General features: G+C 34.2%; 1 protein-coding gene across 5 annotated transcripts in view; it reads left to right on the forward strand.

The window, feature by feature from the left end:
- The window catches only part of LOC121418430, a 36168-nt gene extending 25424 nt beyond the window's left edge, over positions 1-10744 (forward strand). For 3 of the 5 annotated variants that reach the window (XM_041612295.1, XM_041612296.1, XM_041612297.1), the window contains 5 exons: positions 4771-4964; positions 6481-6574; positions 7669-7962; positions 9247-9302; positions 10187-10743. In XM_041612295.1, the coding sequence (XP_041468229.1) occupies positions 4771-4964; positions 6481-6574; positions 7669-7962; positions 9247-9302; positions 10187-10333 (785 nt within the window). In that variant the 3' untranslated portion in view covers positions 10334-10743. Of the gene's footprint in view, positions 1-4770; positions 4965-6480; positions 6575-7668; positions 7963-9246; positions 9303-10186 lie in introns of all 5 variants that reach the window. The other 2 variants (XM_041612292.1, XM_041612294.1) reach the window with 1 other exon arrangement.
- The last annotated feature ends 9902 nt before the right edge of the window (positions 10745-20646 follow it).

The raw sequence follows: 20646 nt of genomic DNA on the forward strand, positions 1-20646 counted from the left end.
AGCACATTTTGAAATAAAAGTAAATTCTTTTTTTCCATTTTTTGTAAGTTATACACTTAATTTAAAATTGGTATATAAATTGCAACTTTACTAATGCATCGTTTTGAAAAAAAAAATATTCTTTTTAGCTACTCAATGCAAACAAGTTAGAAAAAAAAATCTTTTGGGTTTTTAAAGTTTAATCTTCTGGAAACATTTCTCATTTATATATTGTAAATATTGAATTGTATCATTGTGTAATTTTGTTTAAATACTTTTATGTAAATAATGTTAGATGTTCAAATTGTCAAATCTGGTTTTGCAAAAAAAAATTGATATTTTAGTTATTTGATTTAAAAAATTGAGGACAATTTTTTGGAAAGGAGAAAGTTTATGTAGGATGATCATTTTGTCATTTTCAGATTTTGTTTATTCCTTTTGACCTTTAATTTTTCAGCTATTTTACATTTCTGTTCTGTCTAGACTTTAGTTCATTTGCATTGCTTTTCAGCACTGCTGTGCAGTCTGAACTTAGGTTATTTGAGTTTAATGATATTCAGTTGTCATTCATTCATTCTTCTCTGAATGCCTGTCCTCCAATTCTCTTCTGTCATCTTCATTCCTTCTCTATTCTCTCTTCAGGTGTTCCACTCATTCCATTGCTCACCTGACTCCTTAGTTTCTACTTCCATTATTACATAATCACCAGACATCTTTGTCATCTTCATCTCATTCCTTATTGGTTTATCTTTTGAATTGGGTTCTTACATTTTAGTCCGATCCTTCATTTTCTTTAGTTTGATTGGTCGTTATTTCTAATTTAAATATTTATGTAAATTATAGAATGATTTGATTTTAGCTGAGGCAAAGCAGCCCAGATATTAAACAGTGCACTACCAGACTTCTTCGGTTTAAGTTCTCTTCATTTTGCATCTGTTTCACCATGGACCTATAAGAAATGGATGATTAACGCAAGCATTCTTTTGATTCAATCATAGTCACTGTATCCTGATTATGTGCATATTAATGAGAACATACAGGTGTTTTGACAATAGCGGCTACCGAGGCGAATCTGATCTTTACAAAGGAATCTTTTTTCTCTTCTTGGCGTTTGTTGGCTGATGTCCTGTAACAGATTATACCTTTCAATTAAATGGTTCAGTTTTGGAACAGCAAATTGAGAAGCAGACGATTTTTGTGATATGACCTTACCAATGAAAGAGGAACGACCCCTACAAGAAACCCACCATGTTTCTCTGGAATATTATGAGGAAATCTTTAAAATGTGATTATAAATTACAATCAATCAGCCTCTATCTTGAAATATTCATACATTTTCCAAAATAAAAACCATGGAACTAAGATATTTATTTGTAAACCAGAACTGCACATTAATTTCAGAGAATTTAGGTAATTTATTACCTTCTGCACATAAAATTTGTCTAATGTTAAATGTCTAATCGCCGAAAGCTTCATCTGTAACTCATGGTTTAATTGACGGGGGCCATGATGGCATCACAGGAGAAAATATGAAGAGAATGTTATTCACATAACAATAACTGTCAGGTGTTAGTGAATTCATTAACTAACCGATGAATGTCCAGCTTTCATAGGCCGATGGTTTCACTTATTTCCCTCTTCAGTTTGATAATTGAGTTTGAATTAGAACTTAGATTATTTTCTACCTCCAAACATATAATTTTCCAACCTTACAACTGGTGGCAGCAGTGGGATTTTCTCAACCTTACAACTGGTGACAGCAGTGGGATTTTCTCAACCTTACAACTGGTGGCAGCGATGGGATCGACACCTTCACGCCATTCTTCAACTTTCCTCGGTTCCACGATTCAGTTTTGTCTGCATGCTCATCAATATGGATCAAGTGATTACAATTAATGTGCAATATATCAAAATTATGATTTTCTCAGCTCAATATTGAATCTGAATGTATAATATTTTGATATTACAGATGTTTAAATATTTAAATTTTGTCAATTTCTAAATCTGAAAATAATGTGAATTAAGTGCAATATATGAAATTGTAAAACTAAAGGAGATTATGACAAACTAAATGTTTGAAATATTTCATTTGTGTACCTGAATGCTCAATGTGTACCTTAATGCTTTTATTTGTATTACCCAGTAATTTATTTTCCAACTTCATAATTTTTGTTACAGTTTGATAGTTTTAATCTTTAAATGTGTCCAAATCATTGAATGTGTCTGCTAGGAATTTTTTTTATGTATTTTAAAAATTGAGGACATTTTTTTGAAAGAAGGATCATGTAGGACTGTTACTTTGACATGTGGTTTCCTTTAATAGTTTAGTTATTTATAGTTCAAGCTTTGGTATTTAGTTCAGCTTTGTTAAAATTCTCCATGCTTATGTTGTCATCCATTTACATTTTACTTTCAACCTACTTCTCCTGTCATTCCTTTCCTATTCAAATGTGTTCATTCATTACATTCCCTCATCTGATTCTTTTGTTCAACATTCTTATTATGTAATCATCCCAATATCTTATTCATCTCCATCCTCTATCTCTTATTGGTTATTTTTATGAATTGGACTTTTCCACTTTCAGTTGGCTTCTCCATTCTCTTAATTTTCATTGGTTGATTTTGTGTAATTTAAATATATGCTAATTTTGTATGTGTTTTACTGAGGCAAGGAAGCCCAGCAAATATAGCAGTGTACAACCAGACTTCTTCGGGTTCTGTTCATTTTGCGTCTTAGTTTCACTTATTCCCCTTGTTAAATGAAAATTGGAAAATAAAATGGACAAAGTACTTTGGAATATGTTTTCAAAAATATAGCTTGGATAAAACACTATATTTTACTGATATTTATTTATATGATATGAATACATGTATTTCCATTGATGCATGAAATGTCTTAGTTGTTGAAGTTAAAATATATGAATAAATGTGACAGTGTAACATTACTCAGGTCATTTAAGGTAACATTTATCAACAATCATTTTCAACCCCTGAAGACCTTCTTTGATGATTTTCATTGTAAACAACCTAATTTTCACCTTAATTCGCCATATTTAAAGAATTTATCATTCCCTTTTGGTTTGCCACATGCATTTTTTAAATTTGGTATTTTCATATTTGTGACATATTTTCATTTTGACGATCCACTGCAATTTGTATCAATAGTGTGCTACATGGATATTGTTGTATCCCGAAGTGGTAAGAAATATTCCAAATTAGAACCATCGTCATTTCCCTGATGTAAACATGGAATTCCAAAAGGTGTGTTGTGACCCCCACAGCAGGCTATCCCGACCCCTTTTATTGTAGCTTGTAACCAAACCCTTCAATCTCAATCTAATTCTGGGGAGTCTCTTTCATGAGACAAATAGTCAAGTGATTTTCACTGACATCATCATTCTCTCATTTACCCATGAGCCAATCAGATGCCAGGATTTTGGTAGCTTTTACGCTAGTCAGTGAAAATCACCAACTGTTTTTTATTTTGTTATGTTTCATGAAAGTTGCCCCATTGTTTTTCCTCTGTTTTCTATCCTATTATACTGCATCAAATGTCACATTTCACATAGCTGGGGTAATTTTCTCAACTTCTTTTTTTTATACTGTACTCCAGCTTGTTGTTTTTCCAAGTTATTATTAGAATGGACTACAAATTCTCTTGTGATTTGCTGTTATTTTGTCTCAAATTGGGATGGTGACTGTTGTATTTTTTTCAGAGCGTGCCAGAGAAGAAAGGGTTGATTTGCAAAGTGGATTTTAATGGATTAAAACCTTTTGTCCACCTTGATGAATATTTGTTCCGCCAGTATGTATGTGTGAAGTAATTCTGTTGATCAAGTGTTTTTCATTTGGCAGCAGGGCACTTGGCTGTGAGTGTGGGAGGATTTTTTTTCATTGAGTTTGTGTTATTTATGGTATTGTGATGTTGTCTTTTCAAAAACGTAATTTGGATTCGAACTTTTCTCTTTATTCTGCTTATATATGATTTTAATTGAGTGCTGAGTTCAAGGTTTAGGGAGCACATTGTACCGACTTCATGTTTTGTTTGACATTTCTTTTCTTTTTTTCATTTCATTGTAAATAAGTTTAATGAGGTAATGATGGATGGAAATGTGTAGGTGTGTACATGCATGGTACTTATTAAAAACAGGAATTGTATGAAATACTTGATTCTACTGTTTTTTTATTTATTTGTTTGTTTTAAAACCAATGTTTTAATGTAGATTCTATGAATTCCATGCGACTACTTAATGAAGTGTCTCAGTGTTTCATATTGACCAATTAACTCTAAACAAATTAGATGCAACAATTTCAAGAGCTATAATAATTGTGAGTGAATTGCTCTCATTTCATGAAAGTCATGCTCTGGCAGTTACCATAGTAATAGTCTTAGGCTTGTGCTTCTCAGCCAATCAACAATCTGAAATTTAGTCAGTACTGACAATTGTCAGTGGGCAAATATTGATGGAACACCCTCATGAATATAATCTATCGCTAAAATTTGGTTTGATTTGATTTATCCAAACAATTCAGATTAGAAACTCGCTAGTGATTAACAAAAATACTTGTTACAAGTATTTTATACAAGTTGTATATAAAAAAGGCCATATTAATGATGACAATCAATACACCCAGTCATATCAGTAGAATGGTGCTTGGAGATAAAATTTTATGATTATTGAGCTCATTTATTGCATTTATCATTTTATTAAGATATGTGGATAAAAGATAATTTGTAGGGTCTTTATCATTAGGTAATCAAACTTCAAATTTCACGTTTATTCTATACAGGTGCTACATCGAGAGGTCCTGACTCGGTGCTCGCCGCTCCAGGTGCAGGGTCGATGTCAAGGTCAAATAGCAGTCGAACAACAGGGTCAACACGAACCAATCACAGACCTCCTAATGGCATAGAAGGGACACGCCCTCCTAGCCTTCATACCAATGCAAAGATTATCGATTCTGATTCAGTGTATATGATAAAGGTATGGGCACTGATTATTATTTTTCTCTCCTCTTTTGTACAATGGTAAAGGGTTTCTGTGTCTCTTAAAGTTTCAAGCAGTTTTTGTTCACTTTTCCATCAAGTTGAATGAATAGAAAATAAAATAAACTTCTACTCCAATCTTGCATTGAATGCTCTCTATTCAGTTCAATTCATTCCAGTTCCATTCATGGTTCATTTATAAAGATATATGTCTTGCTGTCTTGCATGTGTTACCATTAACAACTGCTTGAAACAAATACAAAAATGTACTCCTTATTAATGGAAATTGTTCAATTTCAATAGTAAATACCAGTAGTATGTAGCCCTGTTGTTAACAAGTTCTGTGAAATGGCCTGATTTGTTTGTATTTTCATACAGATTGACGCTAATTTGATTAAGATTTACAGTCAATAATTGTTTTCATCTCTAAGGTTGTAGATTGATTAGTATGGCCTCTTTGCCTATAAAGCTTTTGCCATTATAAAATCTTCAATTGGTCTACAAGTAGTTGGTTTTACTTTTCAGATAGTGTACTCTAATAGACCTTATGCATTGATGACAACACACCATCATTTTAGAAGCTGAGGCCTTTGCCTTACATGCATTGGTGATTCCATCTTGCATATCTCTGCCAACATCGTTTACGCCTATTCCAGTATCCTCTGAGCAAGGATGCAATGAGATTATGATGTCATATGTGCATAAGGTCTATAACACATGGGTTTAAGGGTTTGGTCTACAAGCAGTTGGTCTACTTTTCAGATAGTCTAGTTCCACATGAGATAAACCTGTTGGGTTTACTTGGTCTTATTGCTATTTGATCTGTGCTATATTTAGTCTAATATTCAGTTCTAATTTTCCACTTTGTCTATTTTTATATTTTTGAATTTATCAAATGAAAATTTTGGTTAAAAACAGTTCATCTAGCCATATAGATTAAGTAGCATTAGACCAAGTGGATATTACACGAAATGGGTATACATGTAGCTGAACAAGAAATTTCTAATGGGTTAAATGACAATTAGACGAAATGCTAAATAGACACACTGGTTGTAGATAGTCTGCAGGCACAGACCCTGATTGAAACTTTGATCAAAAAGTGTGCCTCCATGCAAAGACTAGCTCATACTTACAAAACTTGCTGTTCAGAGCCTTCAGTACACAAGGCATGAGTAGGCTGCACATTCAGACCCTTAACTCAAGTCAAGGGTTTGCCCAGCAGACGAGGTTGTAGATGGAGGAGGATTAGACCTGGGGCCCATTGCATAAAAGTTACTATTATAGTGACTTTACCATCCGATGGTAATTACCATGGTAACGCTGATCACCAACCAATCAAAATCATGGATTCCGGGCAAGATGCCACTACCTGGCAAAGTTAACCTTTATGCAACAGGGCCCCAGGTTGTCGAAGTACTGTGATAAGACCAAGTGGGATAAGATCAAATCAGGTGTAGACCAAGTGACAATTGATCCTCAAATAACATGTTCTACTTATTTTTGATGATTTGTAGGAAAACTTCCATGTACCAGCTAGCACACCTGTAGCATCTACAGTAGATATGAATAGAATGTCTGAGATTGACCCAACTGACCACAGGTCAACAGGTATGTTCTTTCAGGTTTTTTTTTTCTTTATTTAGGCATACCCGGACATAAAGTTTACTTGAATAGAATTATAAGAATGAAATCAAACAAGCTTTATGCTGATTTTTTTTTCAAATCTGATTTAAAATAAGCTATTTTCCCCTTGATTTCACAAACAATCCAATGGAGACTGAATGATTCTGTTGTAACACATGTTGCCCATAAACTCCAGTCCACATATATCGTCGGCGGTCATCCAAACCGTCGTATCACACATACAACGATGCAAACCCATTTCAGAGAAAATTGACTTCAAAGCCTTACAACACATTCATTGCTGGAAAAATACACGGTTTGAAAGTCCAAGACAATTGCTTGACATTGGTATCTTTATTTTTACACATATCCAAGTACCAGAGGATATATCGTAAAAGAGCTCCATGCTTGTAATTTCGGTTTGAGTGGTTGATATTTCCCCTGTACAAAAATGCCATAGGGGCTACAACAACCCTGACTGTGATTTCAATACGTGCGGTCAGTCAATGCAGTGCCGATGGCCGATACGAGTTTGGCTGGCCGCGCCCATTGAAATCCTGGTCAGACAAAACGTTTTATCGCTCTGCTATAGCATGTTCCCAATGGGAATTGCGGCGCATTTCATTAAAAATTTGTATGGAATTCTCCGTGAAAATCCCCTCATATCTCAGAAATTGCTGCCTAGAAATTTAGTTATGAATAGAATAGGACGTGTACTTTCACTTTTGTGCAAAAATCTCAAAATCATATTTAAAAACCAAACTTGACCGATACGACAGTTCGGATGAACGCCGACGATATGCTGGCTCTGTCCCCGTTGGGTTAAATGCACAACCTGGTCAGTATGCAATGAGGGAGCTAATTGCATCACCCACTCACTATTTCTTTTGTATTTTGGTAAATGAATTTTTTATGTTATTGTAATGTGAAATAAAATTTGACCCTTCCTGAACATATGGAATCGCTGTTGTTGATGATTAGTTTTCACGTGTACGAATGAATTTATTCTATCCCCAACCGATTAAAGTTTTTTTATATTATTTTTCATGTGTTTTGTATCATCCCTCATGACCTTCCAGATTTAAGTCAGAGACACCAGGTGGTGACGTTACCAGGCAGCCACGCCCCTGGCAGCATCACGTCCAGTGCCGTCGGACCCACGTCCTTCCCCAACGGTACCTCCGTGGGAGGGGATATAGAGCTAACATCGGTAACGGGGGACAGCGTTGAGTTGGAGAGCAAGCCGGACATCCAAGGTCGCAAGGCATCCATCGCCGAGACGGTCACCTTCTCCATAACCATCTCCGTGGAGGATGACTCTGGTCAGTTGAAGACGATGGATCTAGATGAGGAGGCTGGAACGCATCAAACAGGTAACAGTCAAACCTGATGTAGGGATCTCTTGTTTAGTAGGACTACCGGCCTGTAGAGACCATGATTTTGGATTCCCTTGAATAGTATCCCATCATAGAAAAATGTATTACAGGAACCTGTCCATTAACACCATCTTCCCATATTGACTGTTTTCTTGGCCTTCTTGGGTGTTCTTTATTTACAAGTTCTACTCTATTACAGGAACTTGTTAAGAAAGACCACCTGCTCAATAAGACCCCATTTCATGTTCTCTTGGATGATCTTCATGTACAGGTTTTTACTGTGTCGCAGGAACCTGTCCATAAAGACTTTTCTTGTCTCTCTTTGGTGGGTCTTTTTACGTACAGGTTTAAGTGTATTTAATACAGAAACCTGTCCATAAAGACTGCTTTTCTTGTCCTTCCTAGGTGGTCTTTAAAGGACAAGTCACCCTAATAAACACTTGATTTGAATAAAAAGAGAAAAATTCAACAAGCACAACACTGGAAATTTCATCAAAATCAGATGTAAAATAAGAAAGTTATGGCATTTTAAATTTTCGCTTCATTTCACAAAACAGTTATATGCACATCTCTGTCTGTATGCAAATAAGGAACTGATGACATCACTCACTCTTTCTTTTGTATTCTATTATATGAAATATTTTGATTTTCTCGTCATTGTCATGTGAAATGAAGTTTCATTCCTCCCTGAACACGTGGAATTCCATTATTTTAACATTTTGTGCTTCAGGCAAGGAGGTCCTAATCGTCAAATTCGTAAAAATTGAAATATTGTATAAGTCAAACAATAAAAAACAAAAGAAATAGTGAGTGAGTGACATCATCGACTCTCTCATTTGGATGTAACTGGCTCGTTCATATAACTATTTTGTTAAAAATAAGCGAAACTTTGAAATGTCATAACTTTCTTATTTTACATCCGATTTTGATGAAATTTTCAGCATTGTGCTTGTCTGATTTTTCTCTACTGATTCAAATCAACATTTTTCTGAGGTGGACTTGACCTTTAAGTACAGGTTTCACTGCATTTGATATTTTATTCTGTATACGTTGTGATTGATAGCAGCATCACAACAAGAGATTAATTGTAGAAGTTTGTATCACAAGGACCATGTACCAGTGTCCTATTGTGGGACATACATAAGCCCTTATTCACTGCATTGATGAAGATCACTTGAGCATGTCGCCAAATGGATATACATGTATACAGATTTTTATGATGGATTAATTAGAAAGATGCAGTGGCAATTGTTGTTCACTATTGTTCATTTCTCATTTTAGAAACTGGACACAGTGAAGGGGATGTGAGTGCAAGCGAAGTTGCAGAAAAACAAAAGGTAATATGAATATATTATGGAATGTGTAAGAGTTCTAATAAAGTCCCATTTAAGACCACATTTTAACTTGTGTATAAAAAAAATGTTTATTTGCTTTTTCATGTAGAAATGTTTGTATATCTTTGTATTTTTAAGAGATATCTGTTCTAACTTTTATGCGTATATTTGAGCCTTTTTTAAGTTATGGTAAATCCCCCAAAGTTTACATGATAACTCCAGTTCAATACTATGTTATATGGATGTGTCTGCTGTGAAACAATTATGATGTTGAGGATATAGATTGAAAATGTGTTTATTAGATTAGTATTTTTATTATAGTTGAAATATTGCATCTTTCTATGCTTCCTAGGAGGTTCCAATTTCATTTCATTTTGTTGTATGATTTTTTGCATTATTTGGTAATTTTATTGTAGAACTTGAAATGGGTTCAAGTCCCACCCGACGCTAATGTCCTTTGGCAAGTCACTTATCCTTGTTTGCCACTCTCCACCCAGGTGTAAAATGGGTACCCGGTAGGATGTGGATGTTAATGTGATTACATTGGCATGTGTGCACCAATAAATAAATGGTTGCCAGGCCAGGATACTCCCCAGGGAGTGGAGATGGTGCACTTTATATGTGGAACAGTGATGGATCCTTTGACTGGGTTATATTAATTACAATATGAAGTGCTTAGAAGCACAACGTATGAAGCGCTATATTAATGTAACTATTATTATTATCATTAAATCTTACCAACCATTCAAAAATGTACATTTTATTTCTTCAATATTCCCATATGTGCTTTCATCTACAGAGTAATTTATTTTATTGTTTAGCCCCTGTTTTTCTGATAAATTAATAATGAAACACTGATTCCTGACTATTTTCTCCCTATACCCAAGGAGTCTCAAGCCAAGAAGCAGGCAGAGCTCGATCAGCTCCTAGAGGAGCATCATCAGATTGTCTCCCAGATCGAGGAGCTGGAGAAGATCAAAGGGAGCACAGGAGACTCAGCAAAGGAGGAGGAGGAGATGGAGGCTGAGCATTAACATCAAGCTCCCTCTTATGTTTGGTTGGCATGGAGAGTGGATAAGAGAGACTGCATTTGTTGTGTGGAGTACTCTATGTGCTTACTTGTACTTGCACCAAGAAATAAGATGAATGCTGCCATCTGGAGGTTGTTTTGTTATAGTCAAAGTTGGTGTACAATGTATTTATGAGCAATTTAATGCAATTTTAATCTTTATTGAAAATCAGTGTAAATAAATCTTTGATCATATGTTTCCCAATTAAATTTTGAAGTGATGAAAGTACTAATAATTTGGACATTTCTTCGTATCAATTATGTATGTAAGTTGAATTTGATGGTTTATTAGAATTACAACCTCCTCTCTCACTCTCTTTCATTTATTTTCTTTGTATTTCTGTCCCTCTGTGTCTGTCTCTTGATCTCATTTTACCTCTTTTCTTCTCTCTCTCTCCTTTATTTGTCTCTATGTCGGTCTGTCTCTCAGTGTGTGTTTCTATTTCTATTTTTCCCCTTGTCTCATTTCCTTTTTCTTATTTTAAAAAAAGTCTCTAGCTATTCCCTTCCCCTTCTTCCTTTCATTGCCATTCAATGTATTTTATGGCATTAAACTTTGTCATTTTTTTCTCCCTCCTTTTTTAAATTTTTATTGTGAGGGGGGGAGTGGATAACCTTGCTCTCAGAGACAAGGGTCATTCCCAGGTCATTGCACCCTGCCCCCTCCTGTCTATGATCGGTAGAAAATGCATCCTAACTCCATCATGGGGGTGTTTCACAAAGATATAAGCGTGACTGAAAGTCATGCTTAGCATGGTTGTACACATGTCTAGCACGCTATCGATTAATACGCAATCACACTTAAATCTTTGTGACCTTCCACCCCCCCACCGGAAATTATATATGCATACAGTTTGCATTTTCTTAGCATATAATTTCTTGTGTTTTACTGAATGCACTGATCCTGTGACATAAAGCTGAGCAATTAATCTTGGGGCTGATTTTAAACAATAATTAAATGCAATCCATTTGATAAATCACCCAAATAGTCACACTTCTAATCACAAACATCCTTATCTTTCATGTTTTCTGATCAAAGATCAATTTATTTGTAATTTTAAAAATATTTACATTTCTTTTAAGATAGTCCTGAAATATTTCATAGACCGTCCTTTATATCACTTTACTTATTAAGAAATATGGGTATCTTTGTATTCACAGTGAAACACCTTGGCATTTATCTTCGAAATTCTGATCAATAAGTGTTTTCCACAAAACTTAAATTTTCACTATTTTTTCTTTGTAATAATCATATTTTGGTTACAACACATGTTATACAATGAGGTCTAAATTTCTTATTATTTTAAATGGATCAGTGAAAGTCAGCTGGTTGGCATTTGTTTTCTGGTGTTTTGACCTTTTCAGTATTAAATCATGTTCAGATATTAGTTACTTTAAAATATACAATATATTTATTATCAAGGGAATAAAAGTCTCCCTTATTTTATCAAGCAGTATCCTTGTGCTATCTCTTTTGTTTTCTGTAAGTATTGTGGGTCATTGTATTAAAAGTGGGCGAGAAGAAAAGTTCTGGTGTAGAAGTTCTGACTCCAATCCTGCAATAAAATAGGAGGGTTGCGAGTTCAAATCCCACCACGGCCTTGCATCCTTTGGCAAGCATCAATCCATACTTTGTCACTCTCAACCCAGGTATTAAATTGGTACCTGGTAGGGTGCAAAAGCCTGTGTAATAAAGCCTAGCAGTAAGATCGGAAACTCATGTTAGAATACTCCCCTGGGAGTGGAGAAAGTCTGTGTACATTGTGTGCAGGCAGACCTGCTGGGGGCCGTTTCATAAAGCTGTTCGTAAGATAAGAACGACTTTAAGAACGACTGGTGAACCTTTCTTACGCACGTAACCATCGCCAATGTATATACAATTTACCACAAGAAAGGATCACCAGTCGTTCTTAAAGTCGCTCTTAACTTACGAACAGCTTTATGAAACACCCACCAGGATTAGATGACTGAGATAATATATATGTATAGTGCATGGATGCAGAATGTTATCACTATTATTATCATTGTTTAAAAACAACACGCAATCATACCTTGATAATGAAATATTTTTACACTTTGTTTTATTTTATCAAAGAGTTCAATCCCAGCCCCGTCAGTCCAAAAGACGTTAAAAGATGGGAGTTGCTGTTACCCTGTTTGGCATTCAACAATTTAAACGGATTGAGCCTCATCGATATGGTGCTGTACAGCGACTGCCGGGCCCAGGATCAATCGAGCAAAACAAATTTTCAGAGTATTTCATGTCTGATGTCTATTTCAAACAATAAAATATGGATTTGGATTTAGATTTTAGAAATGAATCTATATACTTAAGGAGACAATACAAGATGTGTGTGAGTGGTGTAATATATAATAAAATGCTTACAACTCTTGATGTGTGTAACATTCAATTGATATACTTCTATCATAAGAATGTGACAATTAGGTGTTTTTAAAGTAAATGTCCGCCTTCTCTTTTTTTGTATAGTCATTCTTGATTTGTATTGTGTAGTTCACCAATAGTGAATATTGTCATATATCTACGAATACAAGATCAAATTTAATAAAATCAGATTTTTCCTTTATGTATGTGTAATTTATGATGTCCTGAATAGACATTTCATTCACAATTGATGAAAGTATAAAACATGAATTTTTGAATATTTTGATCCAAATTCTCTAATTCTATGTATATAGTACTAGTTTATTCAATTCAAAATCACGAACTTCCAAAATTAGGGCATTTTTTGTTTGGAGTATGGTATTTGTACAAATATATTAGCAATTAATACTGGCATATGTGAGAATAATTATTGTAATGATTGTGTGTATTGTATGAGTGTTATGTATTCAACCTCCTATACCATCTAGATACATAAAAAAGTTTGTGGTCACATTTATGATATATTAAATGTAAGTATATAAAGTCTAAAACCTGCCACGTTCAGATAAAGATTCCATTATGTGAATTATATTGACTATTACCCTAACACTCAAAGCTTATCAAAGTCTAGTGACTGTGTTATATCAGTTTTAAATCATTGATTCTTTGTGACAATTTAATCTGACAGTCAAATCTTATCATGTACCCCTTTGTGTAAAAATATCAATTTTGTCGAAAGCCCCTTTGGACACCTCTTATGTATTTATTTATCAGAATACAGAAAACAGTTAATGAAGGTGTAACCTGAAAGTATCCCATTCCATTTGTGACAAGTAGTTTTAAAGTACAACCAAATAAAGATAATTAGCAACTTTTTTAATTAAGACATTTGAATTGAAATGTTTACCCATTGTGTTTGATGATATAATCTTCCATTTTATCAGACATTAAATTCTCACTTTGAAAGTGAGGTGTGGAATCTCCCACCTTCACTGAAAACAAGCACCCTCAATTTGCATTTGGCAGAGTTTTCTTTTTGAGGTTGGCATAGGATGTCTTGATGTTAAAAGTTATCATGCAAAGCCTTCATCTAGAAAGCTTATATTGCTGTTTTGTTGTTGTTGTTGTTGTTAGCTTGATTGTTTTGATTTTGTTGAGTACTGGTTGTTTGTATTATATTTAATTGTTTTATTGGTTGTTTTGTTTCAAGTATTTTAGATACCTGCTTTACTTGTAAGCATTAGATATTAAGCAGCTAAGACAATCCTTATTTGATGAAAACTAAATAAAGTCCACACAATGGACACAAAAAATGGGGTCTTTATGAGCTTGTTCTTTTGACAGATTCTCAATAGGGAAAAGTATTTCAGGAAATCATTTTTATGGTCTTTATAGACTGGCGGTCCTTGTATATGGGTGCTCACTCAAAGAAGGTCTCTTCAGCAGGGCCTGTCTTTCACTCGTAACTCTATGGAAATCCATCAGTGTCATAATTATTTCTACAGGATATATGCACAATGTCCTTTGTAAACAAAGAGAAGCACAGTGGATTTTCAAGAAAACAATGAATGCATGAATATGCATCACAGTTAGAAAATATTTCTGAACAAACATGCATAATAGATGTTGCTGGCCATCCATAGTTGTGATTGATCGGATCAATCGCAACTCTTTGTAAGACGGGGCCCAGTTCTCTGTGGATATGCTTGTTAACAGAATGGCATTAGCAAAAGCCAGGGTAGTAGTATGCAGCATTGTATTAACATTGCATATTATCATTATTATTATTGTAAATTATAGCTTTGCATTTAGAAGTAGGCCTATATAAAGTAGGTAGAACAAATATGAGCCTGTCGTCTGATAACGATATTGCTTGGTACAGATTATAGTGATAGGTTATGAAAATGCTTTAAGTGCCATAAGTGAATGAAATAATATTTTTGATATAGTAATGTTATTTTGTGACTATTTAAGATATTCAAACATTTTTGCATTGTATTTGGTACATGTTATACCTCTATACATTGATTATTATATATTTATACTAAATAGATTGTGGACAGAACAAAATGATGTGTTTTTACGAAAAGTGCAAACTATGTAATAAATAACTATTTCATAATCAGTTCCCAATTTTGATTTTTTTTTTCATTTATTTTGCTCTATATGATAAGTAACCATTGTATTCAGCCATATTGAAAAAAAAAAATAAACCACCCATTCCTGAAAGAGACAAAGTGATTATTTCATGCACAGAATATTTAGGTGATAGAACTTTGATCAAGATTTCCCCGGTCATGGAAAGTCATGGAAAATCCTGGAAAAATTTATGGTCATGGAAAGTCAGTGAAAAGTCAGGGAATTTGCCATTAGGACAATTTGGAAAAAGCATTTACCTCTTGGCTATGGCTGCTTTCCAGTTTGTTGTGTCTCGCAACTCTCATACTCGGTGATCATACTCTGCTATTATAATTGGTGTTCATGATTTCCATTTTCCCCAGTTTTGTGACATCCCAAATTCTACATAACTCCCGGGACGTCACAGGAAGTCATGGAAAGCAGCAAATTAGTCCTGGAATTATGTTTTCAAATTTCTGTGGGAACCCTGATGATTATTGTACCTTTTATGCACAACCTTGTGCACTCTTGTAAGAAAATGCTAATTCCAAAATGCTGTTTGTACTGTTTTGCATTTAAGATTCCACATGTTCCAAGTCAACTTGATAACATGGTGGACTATTGGTGCCAGTGTACTTAGTTTGGCAGCAAGACAACATGACTGTGACATGTTTTTTTCTTATGAATTACAGGGGTATTATAGATACATTAACTACCCTGACCTTTATTTTATTTAGCTCATCTTTTTTCTTTTTTGCTATTTTTCTTTTTTTTTCACGACTTTGAACTCATAAAGGGGCAAACGCCTGAATGAGCACATGTAGGCCTATCATTTTCTACAAAATGATGAGAATATCTCCACTATTTCTTCCATTCCTGTGCATTTAAACAATTTGGCCATACCCCATTCAGTTGCCATCATTGCATGACTGCGATTGACGATATTAATCTGGCATGTGTGGGGGTAATTATCGATTCGGAATTCAGCTGAAAGAATTGACCAATTCTGTTTATTAATCGGATCTTTTAGATGACAGATTAAGGTGATAATCCCTTTGATTGCTCAGTGATAAAGAATAGATAACAAATTTCCGAGATGTGTTTACAACAAGAACACTTCATATTTTTGTCTACTATTCTCTATGCTTGCAATTGTATGTCTCATTCAAGCTCAAACTAGTGTCTGTCCTTTATATCAAGAAGACGGGGGGGGCAGGGGGGGCACTGGTGTATTGATGGGGAAATTTTTGCACGCTCCCTCACTACTTGATATGAATTTTATGCAATACGCCATATCTAGCCCCCTCAAAATTTTTGGCTCATTACACCACTTGTTTTCAATATGTCGAAACCTATCCCAAAGTTAGATATTCATTTTTAAAAAGACGAAAATCATTTTCGGTTCATGACCAGCAAAAAAAAAAGGAAATGAAAGATGGTGCAATATGACATTATTTTATGAATATGTCAAAATCTTTCACAAAATCGGATTGTCATATTGAAAAAGTTATTTAAAAAAAAAGGTTATCGCTCACTCTCAGCTTTATAGAAATATTGCCCCATAAGCATGTCTTGCCCACTCTTTTTTTGTAAATTATTTTATTGTATTTTATTGATTTATTGTTTTATATAATTATTCATTTCATTTATTCATATATTAATTTATTTTTTGCTCTTCCGGCCCAAAGGGCCAGATGAGCTCATGCCATGGCATGGCGTCCGTCGTCTGTTGTCCGTCCACAATTTCCAAATGCTTCTTCGTCGTCATTTCAAGTTCCATTTCAGTTCTGTTTGCTTTATATGAAAGCACTAGAAGGGGATTTCAAAACTTGTACATAGAATATTTAAATATGCTAATTTATGCACATTTTTCAAATTTCACATGAAATGCTTCTTTGTTGACCGATTTTGATTTTTTTCTCTTCCATCTGGTAGAGCTTTATGAGGTTCACCAAAGTTCTTCACAGGATTTTGAGTAGAAAATTATTTATGCTAATTTATGCAAAATTATTTATGATAATTTATGCAAAATTCATTCATAAATCACAGAAAATGCCTCTTTATTTGTTGACTGATTTTGATTTTTTTATCCATCTGGTAGAGCTGCATAAGGTTCTCCAAGCTTGTACACAAAATATTGAAATTTTTACTAGAAAATTATTTATGCTAATTTATGTGAAATTTATTCTTAATCACCAAAAAATGCTTCTCTTTATTTGTTGACCAAGTTTGATTTTTTTTCATCCATCTTGTAGAGCTACATGAGGGTCACCAAACTTCTACGCAAAATTTTGAAAGTTTGACTAGAAAATAATTGATGCTAATTTATGCAAACATTTATTCATAATTCACAAAAAAGCTTTTTCTCCTTCATTTGTTGATGTATTTAAATTTTGTTTGCTTTATATGATAGCTCTAGGTGGGGATACAAAATGACTACACAGAATTATGAAACTCATTAATCATGCTTATTTATGCACATTTTTCAAAACTCACACAAATTATTCTTATTTGTTGGCTGATTTTGATTTTTTTGTGTCACCAATATAATTCACCAGTGGCAACTGGGCTGAAATTAAAAATTGTGTTAATTTTCATTGCAAGATGCTGGATGAGATCCACATCATTGATGTGTCAAAACCTTTTCCAAACGTAGATTTTCATTTTTAAAAAGACCAAAATCATTTTTGTTTCATGACCAAGAAAAAAAGGAGAGAGAAAAAAATGGTGCAATAAGACATTATTTATTGACGATATGTCAAAATCTTTCTCAAAATTAGATAGTCATATTGAAAAATGTCTAAAATAGGGTTCTCTCATTTTGTTAGAAATATCCCAAATGCATGTCTTGCCCACTCTTAATTTTTTTTTAATTGCTTTATTAATTCATTTATTAATTAATTTGTATTTATTTGTTTTTATGAAGTTTTTATTATGATTTTTTGTGGGGGGGGGTCATTACAATATTACTGCAGAGCATTGGTGGGGAGGATCGAGTTGGCTGTACCCCCCCCCCCTTCATATCACCAACAAACTTTTAAACTCTTAACAACCTTATCTCGATTTCTTACAGCACGAAAACAAAAGAAATCCAACTCCCCAATAAATTGGATTTTTTAAAATATGAAATAGCAACAATTGATGAGTTGTCGCTGAGCAATAAGCACATGTCAGCGAACTTATCTCTTTTAATGACTCAAGTCGGATCTCTTTCATAAAATGATTGGATATGTCCATGCATGTGAGAAGGTTAAGCACTATCTGATTGCCAAGATTGTGTTGTTAGCTTCTGCTTTGTTGAAGAACACTTGGTTGATAATATGTATTGTTTTAATTTACAAATCTGATCCAGTAGTCTTTTGGACTTTGATTTCATGAGCATTCAGTCTGTGTTCGACTGACCTCTTTCATGCAAATTTAATTACTAAGGAATTGTGTTAGATCTTGCATCAGTTGAAATTTGATTTTTTTTTTCAATTAAGACTTTAAAGACAAACAATCAAATTCTGAGATCAGGTATTGGCTATATCAGCCGGTGCAACTCCCGGGGGAAGCAAGTTTGACAGTAGGCCTATATGTATATTTAATAATTTGCAGTGTGAGGGGTGACAATTTGAGTTCAATAATCTTCTGACAAGCAAATAAAGGGGGGGGGGGGTATACTTATGGCTTCAAAGAACATATAACTTACCAGAGAGTTACTATATGAGAAATAAAACATGTAATAGAAATATATAATTTCAATATCTCCCTGGCACCAATGAAGTTTTTTATTAAATTACATAGTTACCATAAAAATGGTGCATGCAATGTAGGCCTATCTTTCCATCACTCTTCACTCACTAGCTAGACTCCTTAGATGGATATGGATGCAGACATATTCGGCATGCTAGGTGATCAAAATAATTATGAAATAGATATATTAATAATTATAATATAGATATTTCACCAGCCTATGGTATATTTTGAAAGAAAATTTTCGTTTCTCCCACCATGCGATCTTTGAAAATAAAACACATATTTATATTTTTATGACAGAAGACAAAAAGTTATAGGTGACGCCATCGCAAGGCATCGGTTCTTGTACATTGGGAAACTGACCAGGATGTGCGCATAACTGCTTTATGCCTTACCCTTGTTATCTCACACACGATTTTGGTGCATTTCTCTAAGTTCTTGTTTGATTTTTCTTCTTTTCAAATCAGCTTTTCGTTAGGATGGACTTATTTCAAAGTACATGCGGCAAGAAAATTGAAACAAGAGCTCAGATAGCTCATATTTTTATTGCTTGCTGCGCACGTATATATTTGTTACTTTGGAATGCAAACTGATTAGTCAAGTAAGGTTATGAGGTAGTTATGTGCCCTTTGTTACGACGAATTTATACTTATCTAAACGGTGCTTAGTTTCCTTGCTCGCTACGGTTTCTCATATTCATTAGGTACACTGTTTTAAAGAAAATTTATCCTAAAAACAGGGGCGGAAATCTCTCCCAAATGGTAGGGGGGACAAGGGTCTGGCAAATTTGACAAGCAAAAAAGGCTATTACCTAAGTTTAAGTTCATTTCTACGAAAATATATTTGACAAGCAAAAAAAAGAAGAAAAAAAAAGTCATCTCGTCCGAAAACGCACGTTTTATTCACATTTTGAGTGATATTTCTTAGCATCATCAAAGACCCAAAATAGTAGGGGGGACATTTGATATTGTGTCCCCCCTAATATTTTGAGTAGGGGGGACACGTCCCCCCTGGGATTTCCGCCCATGCCTAAAAAAGAAGTTCCTGCAGCAGAGTCTCGAGAACACTTACCAGATTGCGTAATCTTACATGGTATCATGTAATATTACAGGATGTTGTTATTTGGTGTATGGAACCTTACAAATTTTCTTAAATAAAACACCACTTTCCCCCTCTTTTTAAATAATAATGATAATGATAATAATTGCACTTATTTAGCGCTTTATCAATCTACAACTGTTCAAAGCGGTTCACAATTATTGCCCGGTCACAGGTTTAGCATTCCAAGCAGCCTGTTAGGCGCAAACTTGCTAAACCAACCACAATGACGATTGCTTCCTACCGATTTTTTTCAAACAGACCTGTCCTGTTAAATTGTAGAAAAATTCCAGTTTTAAAGTATTTACAGAATGATTCTGTTATTGCTTTCTGCAAAATCATTTCCCCCCTGTAAAATCTGGGTTTTAAACAGTGCAGTATGATTAGGAAAACAAATAGATTTGGCAGTCCGGATGACAAAATTACAAAGATATGTATTTAACAAGAAGATACACATTTCCCTTAATAGTACCAAACATGCATGATTTTTTTTTATCGAATATCATTGAAAGTTAAATGCATGCCACAAGAAATATAAATTTAAAGTTTATACTTTATTTTCTCGATCGCTGCGCTTTCTCGTCGATATTTCGATACAGGATAAGTGGGTGAGGCAAAAAGATTGCGTGAGCCAGATACATGACAGGACATACAACTGTTTTTAGAGTAAGGTTTTTATGTACACTTTTATCACTGTAATTAATGCCTATTTGTATCGCTCGTTGTGTTCGCTTACATGTTTAAAAATTGTATTGCTTGACGAGACGAACTTACAAGTATGGTTTGGGAAAGCGAGGGAAATAAATACAATTATCATACTTTCACTACCTTGAACTAAATACGAAAATTATATGCATGTATAGTTCTATAATCAGTAAGAGTTGGGATTTCATTGCTCGCTTTGCTCCTCTTTCTTGCTTTGCTCTCTTGTGAAGTGTAAT

The sequence above is a fragment of the Lytechinus variegatus genome, chromosome 7, assembly GCF_018143015.1.
Source record: "Lytechinus variegatus isolate NC3 chromosome 7, Lvar_3.0, whole genome shotgun sequence".
In the NCBI taxonomy this organism is placed as follows: Eukaryota; Metazoa; Echinodermata; class Echinoidea; order Temnopleuroida; family Toxopneustidae; genus Lytechinus; species Lytechinus variegatus.